The sequence below is a fragment of the Aspergillus chevalieri genome, chromosome 2 (assembly GCF_016861735.1).
Source record: "Aspergillus chevalieri M1 DNA, chromosome 2, nearly complete sequence".
NCBI classification, from domain to species: Eukaryota; Fungi; Ascomycota; class Eurotiomycetes; order Eurotiales; family Aspergillaceae; genus Aspergillus; species Aspergillus chevalieri.
The window spans coordinates 2,806,350-2,821,167 of record NC_057363.1 but is presented as its reverse complement, the minus strand read 5'-3'; the positions used below and the strand labels follow the sequence as shown (position 1 = coordinate 2,821,167).

General features: G+C 51.1%; 6 protein-coding genes across 6 annotated transcripts; 4 read left to right on the top strand and 2 right to left on the bottom strand.

Moving 5' to 3' along the window:
* Window positions 1–307: 307 nt before the first annotated feature.
* ACHE_20992A (uncharacterized protein) lies at window positions 308–3,692 on the top strand (the record flags this gene model as incomplete). Its single annotated transcript, XM_043285356.1, has 6 exons — window positions 308–520; window positions 585–653; window positions 722–1,141; window positions 1,197–1,338; window positions 1,442–2,873; window positions 2,927–3,692. 6 exons carry the CDS (start codon window positions 308–310, stop codon window positions 3,690–3,692), a joined length of 3,042 nt encoding a protein of 1,013 aa, XP_043134056.1.
* Window positions 3,693–3,929: 237 nt separating this feature from the next.
* ACHE_20991S (uncharacterized protein) lies at window positions 3,930–5,194 on the bottom strand (the record flags this gene model as incomplete). The annotated part of the gene is made up of 3 exons (XM_043285355.1): window positions 3,930–4,372; window positions 4,426–4,718; window positions 4,776–5,194. The coding sequence occupies 3 exons, from the start codon at window positions 5,192–5,194 to the stop codon at window positions 3,930–3,932; spliced, it is 1,155 nt and encodes a 384-aa protein (XP_043134055.1).
* Window positions 5,195–5,519: 325 nt separating this feature from the next.
* Window positions 5,520–6,885, bottom strand: pex14 (putative peroxisomal membrane anchor protein (Pex14); the record flags this gene model as incomplete). Its single annotated transcript, XM_043285354.1, has 5 exons — window positions 5,520–6,260; window positions 6,316–6,400; window positions 6,472–6,724; window positions 6,785–6,791; window positions 6,856–6,885. 5 exons carry the CDS (start codon window positions 6,883–6,885, stop codon window positions 5,520–5,522), a joined length of 1,116 nt encoding a protein of 371 aa, XP_043134054.1.
* Window positions 6,886–7,364: 479 nt separating this feature from the next.
* On the top strand, window positions 7,365–9,665 carry NDC80 (kinetochore-associated Ndc80 complex subunit NDC80; the record flags this gene model as incomplete). The annotated part of the gene is made up of 2 exons (XM_043285353.1): window positions 7,365–7,409; window positions 7,506–9,665. 2 exons carry the CDS (start codon window positions 7,365–7,367, stop codon window positions 9,663–9,665), a joined length of 2,205 nt encoding a protein of 734 aa, XP_043134053.1.
* A 792-nt stretch (window positions 9,666–10,457) lies between these two features.
* On the top strand, window positions 10,458–10,806 carry ACHE_20988A (uncharacterized protein; the record flags this gene model as incomplete). Its single annotated transcript, XM_043285351.1, has 2 exons — window positions 10,458–10,544; window positions 10,612–10,806. The coding sequence occupies 2 exons, from the start codon at window positions 10,458–10,460 to the stop codon at window positions 10,804–10,806; spliced, it is 282 nt and encodes a 93-aa protein (XP_043134052.1).
* A 457-nt stretch (window positions 10,807–11,263) lies between these two features.
* Window positions 11,264–14,437, top strand: ACHE_20987A (uncharacterized protein; the record flags this gene model as incomplete). Its single annotated transcript, XM_043285350.1, has 1 exon — window positions 11,264–14,437. The coding sequence occupies one exon, from the start codon at window positions 11,264–11,266 to the stop codon at window positions 14,435–14,437; it is 3,174 nt and encodes a 1,057-aa protein (XP_043134051.1).
* Window positions 14,438–14,818: the final 381 nt, after the last annotated feature.

The window sequence follows — 14,818 nt, the reverse complement described above, 5'->3', positions numbered from 1 at the left end:
CAAAATCATTGATTTGTCTCATTTTACATATAATAGATAGACTCCAAAAAGTTCTGGTTTTCCGTCTCTGAGGTGGTTCTTTCCATTTTGGGTTCTTCAGTCGTACTTTCTCTTTTCAGATGTGCAGCGGACTTCCTCTCTCTTTCTTCTCATTCATCTCATCTCATCTTCTCTTTTCTTTCTCTATTTTCACATACACATCGCTTTCCTGTCCATGTACATTCCTTATCGGTTTCTTGTTACTTGCATTGAACAGAGCAGCGCATACCGGACATATCGATTGCACTCGACGGACTCGTCTGCCAAAATGACGGCAAAAATGATTGACTTCAGCCCAACAAGATCACCGGCTCATCAAGCTGTCGATGCCATTCATGGCTTCGTCCCCCTTGTCGCTGGTCTCTTCTACCTGGTTTCTGCAGCCATACTGGCTTTCCGCAGGGACAGACAGGGAGAGGTCAGACGAAGGCCGTCTCGAGCTGTTGCTTTGTGGCCGGCACTTGCCATTTTTGCCGCATATGTAAGTGGATTGGTATATTTAGGGTGGGCTGGGCCCTGGAGGCTGATATACAGGTCTTTTACAGGCATTCGAGACCGCCGTGCTATTCTACTTGACCTATCCGGGAAGAGCCATGGGTTCCTTGGACGAGATCGTGAGGATAACAACCCCTTGCACTATCGTCTGATGAATTTGACACTGATCGTTTCTCTCTGTTTCTAGATGTACTCCTTTAGCTCCTCGTTCTCCTGGTTCATATTGCTTCTCGACTTCAATTGGTTCCACAAGTCACAAGCTCTATGGTACCCTCTTGGAGGATGCTCAGCGATCTACCTAATTGCCGAAACTCTTCTGCTTGCGTTTTGTTCACCCTCAGTGGCGCCAGTGACCATACTCAATGCCATTCGAATATTCCGCTTGGTAATTCTTATATTACTTGTTGGCATCGTGGCCATATCACAAGCAATTGCCATCCATTGCAGGCCTGTTGACGAAGAACGGGTGCCTTTGCTCCAAGACGATCGAACCCGCAACCTGGATAATGCCTACCACTACTATGGTTCAATATCTCGGAATCCTGTTCGTCATCCTCAGGGCAGAGATTACCAAGGCGGCTTGGAGTATTTTAATCGCCAGATCACAGTACGTGCCATCCAGATACACGGTCTTGGAAAGAAGGGAACTGACAATTGACAAGTTTCTCGCGCCGTTCTTTTGGCCCGGTAGCCGGCCATACTTCCGTTATTTCGGTATTTGGCTCTGCTTGATGGTTGATCGTGTTCTCCTCGTGCTCGTCCCTTTGCAGCTGGGCAAAGTAACGGATGCTCTGACACGTAGCGGTACGTTCATGTGAAGAGGCAGCCAAGGGATTGTATCCTAAGGGACACGGCCTTCTTATTTCAACGTTTTTACTACTCCACCCCATTCTGACTTGTTGAACAGGAACGTTTTCTAATGGGGATATTGCCATGACTATCTTCGTTTGCGTCTTAAAGTTCAGCAAAAGTCCAGCCGTTGCGCAGAAGTACCTATGGGTGGCCATCGAAAATCACTCTTACTCCATGCTTAGCAAGGCTGCCTTTGACAAAGCTACGACACTGGCATGTGAGCTTAACAGGAAGAGAAACCTGGACAGACTTTGGGAATCTGTCAATCGTGGGCTATCCGCCCGACATGTCTTCCGTGCTATTATTTCCCACATCATCCCGACCGCGATCGATCTTCTGGTGGGCGTATGCGTGCTGTACTATATATACGGTGCCTATATGGCTTTGGTCCTTGCGACAGTGGTGGCTCTTTCCATCTGGTCATCCAGGGAGATATATCGCAAGTTGCAGGTCAAGCAGAGGCGCTTTATCGATGACATGAACAGAGAGCAGCATATTCTCCGAGATTGGACGTCGAGTTGGCAGACCGCGCTATATTCTAACCGCATCCCATATGAGGAAACACGATACTCCTTAGCCGTCAGGGACCATTTGAATTCATCATCCAGACTCTCATTATGGTTTTGCTTTGACTCGGTGTTGCAGTCGGCCATCACCGTACCAGGGCTTATGGGAGGTGGTCTGTTGGCGGCTTTCCAAGTTAGCTGGGGAGTCAAATCACTCGGCAGTTTTATTATGTTGCTGATGTATTTGACGCCCCTGGGTCTGCATCTTCAGGTCTTTGTGAGAGAGGTCCGTGATGTCCTCCTGGGCCTTGCAGATGTTGATGAGCTGCTCAAACTGTTTGGTAGGGCTTCGAACGCTCCCAATCATATGGCAGTAGCTCCATTATGTTGCGACCAAGGTGCCATTGAATTCGAGGACGTTCAATTTGCATATAGGGGGCAAAAGAGAGCGCTGAAAGGGGTCAGTTTTCACGTTCAAGCCGGTCAGACAGTGGCTCTCGCGGGTGCGACTGGAAGTGGCAAATCGACTGTCCTAGGTCTCCTCTTGCGCTTGTATGATCCGCTTCAAGGAAATGTCAGAATCGATGGACAAGATATTCGCCATGCCACGCTGGAGAGTTTGCGTTCGAGTATTGGTATTGTGCCACAAGATCCAGTTCTATTCCACGATACGATCATGAACAATGTCATGTATGCGAATTTTTCTGCTACCGAGGGACAGGTGTATGATGCGTGCAAAGCCGTGGCTCTTCATGACAGATTTGTATCGCTTGGGGATGGTTATCATACCATAATCGGAGACGGCGGTGTGAAACTGTCTGGTGGAGAGCTTCAGCGACTCGCGATTGCACGAGTGATAATCCAGAACCCTAAGATCATTCTCTTGGATGGCGCGACGAGCAGTGTGGATAGCAGCACGGAAGCCTTGATCCAGAGAAATTTGAAGCGACTGTGGAGAGGAAAGACAATACTCATCACTTCGTATGGTTGGCCCACTGAATATGACCCCGTCAGTGCTGACAATTTCTCCGCAGACATCGTCTTTCGACGGTCTCTAAAGCAGACAATATCATCGTCCTTCGACATGGCCGCCTCGTCGAACAAGGATCTCACAGCTCATTATTGAGAACAAACAGCTACTATCGTCGTCTCTTGTCACGGCAGATCAAGGAAAAACTCTCCCCAGCCATGATTGAAAGTACAGGCCCAGCTCAAGAGCAAAGAGCAACCGAAGAATCCGTGAAAGGAAAAGTGGCTACTCAACAAATGGGCGACCTCATAGAGATGGATGACTCTCGGTCTGTAACAGAGACTGGGCCAATCCTCGCAGTGTCCAAGATGCGCCGCATGAGATCCTACAAAAAGGTTGGTTCGCCTGACGTAAAGGAGAACTCCAGGAGCGTCAACAACGAACCTTGGAGAAGGAGCCCTCTGAAGCCGGACGCTCCAGTGTTCGTTCCTCTTTCGCAGCGAGCAGCCCTAAGAAAGGCAGACGAGTCCGACGCAGAGAATTGTTTGGCTGATACAGAAAACATGCGAGAAACTTCTGGTGCGACTATCGGGAATAACAGTTCGGCAGGCTATTCTTTGGAGAATGGAAAGGACTCGAAGCGAAAGCGTCATGACGGCAGTAGACGGGCTTCCTCTGTCTTGCGACAATCAAGCAACGAAGTGATTTTTGCATACCCAAAGAAGGCGCGAAAAAGGATGGGGTCAAAGAGGTTTCCTATTCTTCGCAGGGAGCGTACTGAAAGCGAACCTATTGGTATAGGACTGATGACCGACACTTATGAGCAGTGATTGTCATGTTTTGGATGGATTGAAAGGCAGAGAATCGGTGATTACGGAATACCTATTATGCTTCTTGTTGTATTTTAGCAGTGTATATTAAATGAAATTCAGTGACTTATTCAACAATATCTGTTGAGATTGATCTTCTGTCAACTTAGCCGTGTTCTATACTGGCGATATGGGGGTTTTGACTTATTGGATAACAAGAAGGAGCCATAAACAACCGGTATAAGACATCTTCTGAGATCAACCGAATCTCTGTTTCGCCAGGGTTTTGAGCCAGCCGATGGTATCTTCCTCCTTTTGTCGATATTGCTGGACTCTCTCTTCTCGCTCTGCGGCACGCGCCCGCATAATTTCCTCTCTCCTAATCTCGCGTTCATTCTTCTTCCGTTGCAACTTTTCCTGCTCCTTCTTCAATTCCGCCAAATCATTCTCGCCCGAACCCATCAGCACCTCATCAGGAGCCGCCGCACCAGGCGAACCACCCCGACGAGAATTGGCAAACGCGCGATTCGAGGCAGACGCTTCCTGGCGTTTTTGCATGCGACGTTCGTGCGTGCCTGGTTCGGCCCTTGGGGCGACTTCGTCTTCTATCTGGCGCATTTCAGACTTATGGGAGTGTACTTCGGCGCGGTGTTGCTTTCGGGCATCATGGCGGGCTTCGATAGCGTCTTCTATTGCGGATTCTGTGGGAGGATACGTTAGCATGGGTAAGTCTAGGACAGGATAGAGACCATACCTTTCCGCAACTCCAAGTCTTGCATGGTAGGAATTGCTGGACCGGATGACGGACCACTGGGTTTTGTCACATGTAGCCCTGAAGGGAGATTCGGGCCGTAGTCTTCATCGTCATCCTCGTCGTCATCAACATCATCCATACCATCCTTTTCAATACCGGCTCCTCCTTCATAACCAGGGGATGCACGTTTCCCAGCAGACCATGCTGGGGGAGGACGGCTCTCATCTGCGCCATGATGGGCCTTTTCGAGAGTACTAGGATCGTACCATCCTCGGGCGAGTTCTCCACGGTTCCTGATATATCAGCCTCTCGCCTTCCCTCTTACCAGTCTATCGTGAATGCGCGCTCACCATTTCCGCACGAAACTCTTCCACCGTCCCTTAACCTCCTCTTCGCCCATATCATCTATCCACTTCCCCTTCTGGATATCCAGGTACATTGCGAACATGGGTTCGTATGTGGAGAGGTCATGTTTCGAGAGTTCGCGTGCGTTGAAGGGTAGGATTATTGGGTCGCTCGGTGGTTTTGTTGTTGTCGTTGGATGGTGGTGGTCGCGACGTTCATGACGGTCATGGCGGTCATGACGGTCATTTTCATGGTCATTGCGAGTGCTGCGATGATGGCGATAGCGATGGTGACGATTGTGTCTACGGCGACGGTGGTGACGGTGGCTTCGGTCTGGGGAATGAGAGCGGGAGCGAGAGTGTGGTTGCGAGTGGGTGTCTCGGTCTCGGTGACGATAGTCTCGGGGACGGGTGTCCTGTTCCATTGGGAGCTATTAGAATGCGATTTTTTTTTTTTTCGTTGTTTGTCGTATTAGTTCTTTGTATCTTTTGTGATGGATTGACGTCGATAACGCCAAGCTTCTTGTTGATAGGGCGGAGGCCGGAGTAACTAACCCGCGGTATCCGAGGTAATATTTGTAGGGCCTACTGTACGAACTTGACTTATTGACTGTCGAGGAACATGCGTAGTTGATGGAATTATTATCATGACTCAATTGCATACATGCTTCGCCTTGTAAATACACTGAGAATGGAACAAATTACGCCAACAAAAAAGGAAAGATTATATGAGAAGATATACAAAGCTTTCTAGCTAGCCGGAGCACTCTGTTCTTGCTGCGGCTGCTGCTGCTCAGCGTTGCTAGTGGTGTTGCTAGCAGAGTTAGCTTCATCAGGCTTCTTGGACCGGTTCGCCGCTGCCATCTGCCAGGCAGGAATAGAAGCAGACCTTCCAAGTTGCGAAAGAGGGCTAGGACTCTTAGCAGCCGGAGGTTGCTGTGGCTGCTGCGGCTGCTGCGGTTCAGGTGCGCTGGTAGCGGGAGTCGTCGCACCGTTGGTGGTAGGGGGAGGAGTCGTTGGTTGTTCCTCCGCTGGTCGAGGAGATGCAACAGGCAGGTTAGTGCCTACTGTTCTTCCAGCAACTGGAGAGCTAGCGCCGCCAGCACCACCACCAATTCGGTTGCCCAGCAGCACCTTCAAACTCTTCAGTTCTGTGCCAAGTTCCTTCAACCGCTGCTCGTTGCCTTCGCGCGCACCCTGAAGCGCCTTGGGGATGGCATCCTTCAGAGTCTTGACCTCGTCACTGATTCGCCGGGTTTCGTCATCCCTCCGACGCGACGCGTTCTTCAAGTCTCCAACCAAACTCTCAACATCCCTCAATGTAGTATCCAAGCGCTCTGTGCGTGCTTCTTCAGCGGACTTGAGCGCCGCAGTATCCGTCGAGAGTTGCTCGATCAGAGCAAATGCGCGAGCAAATTCTTCATCAACATTTTTCTTATCCTGCTCAAGCTGTGGAGGCGTAGGTGGTGCAACGAGAGGGCTGACATATCGCTAGAACGAACAAGTCAGAATGATGCCAAACGCACGTCGGAAGGACGGAAAATACCTTGGCGACAGTATACAAACCGTACCCTACACCGCCCATTACCGTGGCCATGATAAACCAATCACGCCAGTCTCTCTTCGGAGGCCTAACAAGAAACGCGATGTCAGCACCAAGGGACCCGATTCGCAACTCGGACGAGAGAATGGATAGACGCACTCTGGCGGTGGAGGCTGCCATTGATACGGAGGATAGCCATATCCTTGTGTAGGAGGAGGGGGCCGGTAAGCGGCTTGCTGTGGAGTGTATCCTTGCGACGAAGACGTTGTTGTTACGGCTGATGCTGCTGCAGACGGGTCTTCACCTGCCCGAGAAAGCGCGAGATCGATCTCCTCCTGCGTCAGGTTCTTCGACTGAAGGAATGCAACTCTTTTCTCGATCGGCGAGGAGGCTACCGACGGATCCTGAAGGACTGTATAAAGGTCAGAATCTCATTATTGAAGACCGTAGATGGTGCAAACAATCAACATACATGTGACCTAGCCGGATACGTCTGTCAGTGCCAATAGTTCAAGCGGTGAATGTAATATAATGGGAACTTACAGCAGAGGAGATGAGCTCCTCACGAGCCATGATGATAAGATGTCCTCCTTACTTCTTGGATGAAGAATAAGTGATTGAGGGAAAAGGAGAAAGAGAGGAAAGATAACACGAGAGGCGACGGAGACGGACGAGTCGCTGTCGGCGACGGCTGGCGATTGGACCTCGGAACTTGCGTTGCGGTCACGTTACGGTACTATTGCCGTATCGGTACAGCTTCCCCAGAGTCATGTGATATACATCACATGATTTAGGTCACGTGGGCTGTTCTGGAGGAAATCCACCGCCTGCCATTCTAGTTCTGTTTACATCTCCGACTTCACCTGATTTCTTTGATTTTTCTCACCCAAACGGACGCCAGACCCCGCGCTGCTTCAGGAGTGCCTGTTGTTTGAAAGCAGGATATCTGCTTCAGCCGTCTCCTTTTTGCGACATTGATTTGCAACCTTTTTGCGTCTTTCTTGTCTCCTTGGCTATCTAACAAAGGCCGCCGTTGCGGCTTCCTTGTCACTATGTCGCAGGACACCGGGCTGTTTAGCATCAAGCGGCCCCGCGAGGTATGCGATCCCCTCATTCACCTCCCCCTTACGACCTACAACTTGCAAAAAGAAATATTTGATGTCAACATCAACTGAGACTTATCAATAATGCAGACTCTGGGGAGTGTCCAGAATTTCTCAGCGCTCCCTCAACCCTCGTCGGCTCTGAAGCGTACCAGTTCCATTGGCGGATTTAACGCCCCCTTCACCTCCCAGCATACGCGTATGTCGTTGATGAACTCTGCCAGCCGACCACAACAACCCAACTTTACACGTTCCTCGTCAGGGGGAGTTTTTGGTGCCGATGCCGGTCTTTCTTCCGTTAGGCGATCCGTGTCGAGCAACATGTTCCATGGCCCCAGTGTCGGACGTCCCAGCTTTGCCCCCGGGCAACCTATGTCGTCATCGGCTTCTCAGAGTCTACAGCGAAGGAGCAGCGTCTTTTCGCGACCGTCTATGGGCGGTCCGATGGGCCACCAGTCGTTCTTTACCCAGACTCCTTCGGTGGCCGGTGTGCCCAGGGACCCGCGACCGATTAGAGACCGATCCTTCCAGGCACGCATTGGACAGGAGCTTTTGGAATATTTGACCCAAAACAATTTTGAATTGGAGATGAAGCACTCATTGGGACAAAACACGCTCCGTTCGCCGACTCAGAAAGACTTCAATTACATTTTTCAATGGCTATACCATCGGATTGATCCCGGGTATAGGTTTATGAAGAGTATGGACGCGGAGGTGCCACCGATTTTGAAACAACTGCGGTATCCTTATGAAAAGGGCATCACAAAATCACAGATTACTGCTGTTGGTGGTCAGAACTGGCCAACATTCTTGGCTATGTTGCATTGGCTGATGCAGTTGGCGCAAATGATGGACAGGTTCATTCTGGGCGATTATGATGAAGCTTGTGCGGAGGCTGGTGTGGACGTTTCTGGGGACCGCATTATCTTCCGCTTTCTGACAGGCGCTTACCATGATTGGTTACAGGGCGGGGAGGATGAGGACGATGAAACCGCCGGGCAGAGATTGGTTCCTCATGTAGAATCCATGGCCGAAGAATTTGAGAGAGGCAACGAGAAGTACGTTCAGGAAATGCAGGCATTGGAAGCGGAAAATCGATCTCTACGCGATCAAATCGAGGAGATGGAGAAGAGCGCACCTGATATGGCCAAGTTGGACAAGCATTTCCGAATTTTAGAGGACGACAAGAGGAAGTTCGAGGACTACATCCAGAACGTGCAGGGAAAAATCGAGAAGTATGAGACTCGCATCAAATTTCTTGACGAGGAAGTAAAAAAGACCGACACGGACCTGCAAGCGGCAGAAGAGGAGCGTATTAGTCTCCAAGCCAGTGTGGACCGGCAAGGTATCACCATCCAGGATATTGATCGTATGAATACGGAACGGGAGCGACTGCAGAGGAGTCTTGACGATACGATGGTCCGACTAGAAGAAGGAAATGCGCGGATCATGGAAAAGGAAGCCGAAGCTAGTCAAAAGCTTGAGGATCTGGAGGAAATTGTCAAGGCCTACAATACTCTTGGCTACCAGACAAGCTTGATTCCCTCGTCTGCCGTCAACGCGAAGGGAGTTGACTATGAACTCAGTCTCAATGTCAATGAAAACAGTTTCTCTGCGTCCCAAATCGGTGGCGCCAACCGCATATCGACCGAAGGCGATCGACTGCTGGCAGATCCGTTCACCGGCTACCACCCAGCACACCTGTTGAATCTAGACCTCCGAGGAATAATTCGGAGCAACCTGCAAACCCTGCGGAAGGAAATCAACGAACGCCGCAAGAATGCTATCGATGATGATATGGAGCGACGAAACCTGCTAGACAACATCAAGGAGGCCATGGATGAGAAGCGCAGCGAGGTCGAGGCTCTTGAACACAGGCGACGCGCCGCCGAAGAAGAGTTCGAGCGCACAAAGGAGATTACAACCACACAGAAGCTCGCATCGGATGCGCAAATTGAGAAGATGGAGAAGGAGCTGGCCAAGATGCGGGCCACATTGAGCGAAAGTGTGCAATTGATGGAACAGCGCGAGATGAACACCAACATTGAGTACGAACAACTAACGCTGCGAGCCAATGCCCTCCGAGAGGAACTGCACACGAATGTGGAGAGCATGTTGAATGACGTCATCCGTTTCAAGGTCCATGTCCAGAAGGGTCTGGAAGACTACGAGAGCTTCGTGGTCGACGAAGTGGAACAAGAACTTGGGGGAGACCTACAACCGGCCGATGAGATGGACTTTGACGAGTGAATGCGACTGATAGGACGATCTCCTTGCCTTTTATTTGGTATTCCCAGTCTTTTCACGAATCACGATCCATTCCAGTTCTGCGATTTTCCTGCATTGGTTGTATAGAGATGCTCTCTAGGCGGGTTTCTTATGGCGCGAAGGAGCGTGGGTGTTTTCTACTACTACTACTTGGTCTTTGGTCTTTTTCGATTGATATTTCCTTGGGCGCTCTGGCCAATATTGGATTTGTGTTTGATAATTGATACCATTTGAAGTTTCCAGTGTTAATAAACTGTTTGCACGATTTGTTTTCTGCATCCCTGGGCATCTCTTGGGACGTTCATCCATGGTTCCGCGCTATTGCCACCCTCATGTTCGTCCACGCAAACCGATCGACAGAAGGACTAGCGACGCGTAGCTAAGTCTTTAGACTCCAGATGGTCTGGACTCAGGATTGACGCCAGCAGTTGCCTCTGAATGGTCAAATTAGACCCTTCCAATCGCCCATCTCGACCATGCAAGCTCAAGGTTATGTCAGGAACGCTCCGATGTCACACCTTTGACTTCCCCTTGGGGAACCTCAGGCTGTCAATCTTGTCTCGGTGGGCGGATTGCTCTTGCTCTGGGCGATTCAAACCACTCATGATTGATACAGGCATGTAGCGTACGCGTGTAGAGAGCCCTATGGCGGATATATAGCAGCTGGATAGCCTAGCTCGAGGAACCATTGTGTCTCTCAAATTTATTTTACAAGAGCTGCCTTGACCACTACTCCTGCATTACCCTACCAGTCTTCTCCGAATCACATTTACCATGAAGGCCTTCGCTGTTCTGGGAGCTGCTGCTCTTTGTCTTTTCGCTACCGTCACTGCTCAGGGTAGTTTTTCATCCGTTCCGAAGGTGAGCCTTGCCTCTATCGCCTGACCATAGAGGGAAGAGATAGAATACTTAGCTAACACCGTTACAGCCCTCGGGCACCGCTACTCCCTCCTGCTTGCCTCCTTATGCTTCCATGACTGGCGGGCCTTCGCTTAGTGCTTCGCCAAGTCTTCCTCCCTGCAGCGAGACCCCTTCGAGCTCGGCCAAGGACGGTGGCCCGACTTCCCCGGCAAAGGGATTCGAGCGTGTTCATGCTCGTCAGATCAAGCGGGTTGATGTCTAGATGGTTTTGGGTGAGAATGAACGGGCGGTTGGTTAGGCTGCTGGATCAGTCATGAGTGTGCTGGTCCATACTATTTGAGTTTTCCTTGGATGAAGCCCTGTTGTTTTAATGGACAATACTTTCCAATATTATATAAAACCAAACATCGAATTCCCAGATAGATGGGGTTAGACTCTCGATATACAATTCCATTGTCTTCATTGTGATTGGCTAGCTGTTAATGACTAAGCAAAACTTTTGGGCTCGCGGAAAGCGATGAAATCTTTTGGGACTCCGACGACCAGTTCACCAACGCAACAACAAGGCCATTGTCATTCTCTGCAGTCCGAGAGATATGCGGTGCTGGTGAATGATGGGATATGCGCCACAGACCTCCCCGTCCTCCCCGATTCCATCGACCATCTCGATTCCTTTCCTGCCGATCTTGCTCGTCCGCTAGATCCTCCCCCGCCGTGTCATGAAAAGGTGCCTCTGCCCAAGACAACTGCTTTGTCGAAGCCGCAGGTCCTCCTGCTCGCTCCACCGTCCTGCCATCGTTTTCCGGAACCGGTTGCGTTCCCCCCTCGCTGGGGGGCCTTCGAGTCAATGGAGTCGCCCGTTTTCCGCCAGTGCTGCTAGTGCCGCGAAGCACAGCAGGATATTCGAGGACTATGTGACAGGTGTGCCGCCTAAGTGTCCTGTATATGGGAACGAACAGCAGAAGAACCCGAATTCGTGGATTCCATCGCTGGATAAATACCTTACGCCGTCGTTGCGCGAGGGCGAGACCGAAGATTTGTACGCGCGAGCCTATGGGCTAGCTACGATATTGTCTTATGCGAGATTTTACGGCCAACTTGATCTTTTGGGCTATCTTGGATATGGGTTGAACCGGTGGTCTGATGTACACACGCTCTTGAATGTGTTGCTGGATGCGGCGGATGCTACCCGGCATCCGACTCGGGTGTCTCTGTCTAGTCTCGATTGGGGCTCTGATGCCGGTTTTACTTTGGAGAGACTTACAAGACACGCACCATCGCTGAAGAATGTCAAGATCAAGAAAAGCCCTGATTCTTCGAACGTACCGAAATTCAGAGATTTGACACAACGGTCATTTGCAAATGACTTTTCAGAGCTTCTCATGTCACAGGTGTGGCAGAGCTTAGGTTCTATTATTTTACAGGCAGCAGATCGATCACCCGATGAGCTGAAGCTGGGCATGTCGTTTGTGTTCCGTACCTTGGCCCGTCTGCATCATTCCGGCGCCATATCGGACAACATCTACAAATGCGCGACCCCAGATCCGAACACGGCGACGTATCGGCCTCCAGGGATGCACTTTCTGTCCACCCATATCATGAGTGTTCTGTCGGAGACGGCTTGGGGGGCCCACGAAGCAGAAGTTGCGGCCAAAGCGGCTGAGATGGGCGTGGAGTCACCATATGTCCCGTTCAAAATGGGTGTCCGGGAGCTAGGACCAGAGATATGGTTGGAGCTGATACTGTGGTGCTGTATCGAGCATGGGTATGTCAGGGAAGGGTTATGGCTGCTAGAGCAGATGAAAACGCGCACGGACTATTTGGCCTGGAACTTCCAGAGCTGGGAGTCTCTTCTGCGCGATCAAGGCACGGCCGTTGTTGAAAATACCAACATTGACACGGAACAGTTCTGGCGCCGTCCTGGCAATGATGCTTCTGTTCAACAGCAAACGGGACAGAAGCGCAACACTATATTTCACGGCCTGGCGAAACGGACGATTAGCACTGAGGTTGTCGCGTCGCTACGAGACTGTTTTGTCAACTTTGTGTATCGGGGACTTGGTTACCGTGGGCTATCACCGACTGAGCTTTCACACGTTATTTCTCGTGTCAATGCGCTAATCGATACTCCCGAGTCAGCCAAAAATAAGACAGAACTGCAGCCAACCACTAGGGAACACAACTGGCTCACTGCCCGCGTCCTTCAATCCGCGGGGCTAGACATCAACGCAGATCCCCATTCAATGGGGAGATTCCTACGCGGCAGCCCTCATGTGGTTGGCCCATGGAACAATGGGCCGCCCCTTGTTGAAGGGGACTTGGAGTGGTTGACTCCATCGCGGCTTTATGATGAGACATGTGCTTTTCAAGGCCTGACAGAATACGTGGTCAGGTCATATGCTGTTCAGCGCCAAGCAGGGCTGGCATTTAGCACTTTTGGCTTCTTGCAAGAAGCCATTGACACGAGCAAATCACGGCATATTCAGGAGTTCTTGAAGCGACTGCAAAAATCCGACCCTAACGACATTCCCGTGGCAGACAAGCGTGATCGCGACCTCGGACATGGAAAGCCAGAGACATCAGTCCCGCAGGTGTCAAACGTGACATATGCACAACTAGTGGATCTGGCAACAATAGCCAAAGCGTACCCTTTCGCCAACTGGCTACTCTTCTCCAACGACCTAGACGGCCCACCAATTCGACGCAGCGAATACGGGAACCAGACCCTCGCTCCCTCCCTCCTCCGCTATGCAGGCGCCACAGGAAACATCGGACTCCAAAAACAAGTCGTCTCCTCCCTCACCCAACCTTACTCCTTAAACACCCTCCGAGCCCTCGTCAGCTTCCGCATCCTCACAGGCGACTGGGACCGCGTCATCCTCATGCTTGAATACATCCGCAACCACCGCCTCAAATCGTGGGGCCACGGCAACATCATGCTCCTAGCCGGCAGCATCCTGCGCATGGAGCGCGCCCTCCACAAACCCTCCAACCATGCAACCCTCGAGGAAAAACAACACTCGCTCACCCAAGCCAAAACAATCCTCACCCGCATCCTAAACGGCGACTTCAACGACCTCAGCCAACGCACAGGCAACAAAGCCCAACTCCGCACCCTCCGCTCCATCTACCGCATCTTCCTCTCCCTCCCAGGACCCCTGGCCGACATCGCCACCCAATCCACCTTCCACTCTCCCAACCACCACCACCCATCCTACAAATCCCGCCACTCAATCCCTTTCATCTCCCCAATTGCCTTCCACTACCTCCTCTCCGCCGTCGTCGACACCCAAGGCAGCGCCGCCGGCAAATCCCTCTGGGAAAAATGGTGTCTCGAGCCCTCCCACTCCCCCAAACACACCCGCTACCACGAGGGCGGCATCTGGCGACTCTACGAGGCTGCCGAGCGCGACCACCGCCGCGGTGACCCCAACTTCAATGCCTCCTGGCGCCGCCAGTTAAACGAAAAGGTCGTCTCGCCGAACCTCAACACCGTGCGCGTCATCGCGCAGGGTGCCGCGAGGGAATACGCGCGGTTCACGCAGTACCTCGCTAGTCTCGAGCTTGCTGCTGTTGATGCGCTCGCTGCTGGGCGTGGTTTACCGTCTGAGCCGTCCGCGCTGCCTGATTCGGTTGAGAATCGGGAGAAGAAGAGGGATATTGAGAAGATTATGGAGTGGTGTGTGCGGCAGTTCCAGGTGTTGAGGTTGCCGGAGGAGGAGATTAATCGGGAGGTGTTTGATCATTTGAAGAGGATGAGGACGAGGGAGAGGGTTAGGCATCGAGAGGAGGTTGCGGAGAGGGAGAGGGAGAAGGAGAGGATTAGGGGGTTTGTGGAGGCGCAGAGGTTGATGGAGGTTGAGCGTGGGCGCGCTGGTGTACGACAGACATGACGTATGGTTGTTTGTATAAATATGTGTATAAGGCTAGTTAGATTTATTTGTTTATTTGCTTAGATATGATACCAGTGTTCTTTTACTGTGTTCTTATGTACATGTATTGGTTGCATAATAAAATCATCAGGTATCTCGAGTAAATGCAAATATGCAAATCATATACCAGAACGCCCTGTCGTCGCCTGACTTTCCATCCGATCCCATCTAGTCCATATCCCGTCTACCCGTTTCCCAATTCCTGAACAAAAGCGAAAAATCCAACGGGACGAAATCCTGTACATGTGCTTGTGTTTTTTTTTTTTTTACAAAAAAAAAAGAGCAAAAGAAGCATGGCGTCAAACAGAGGTGCAAAGGAAGGAAAAACTGGGTCACCAGGAC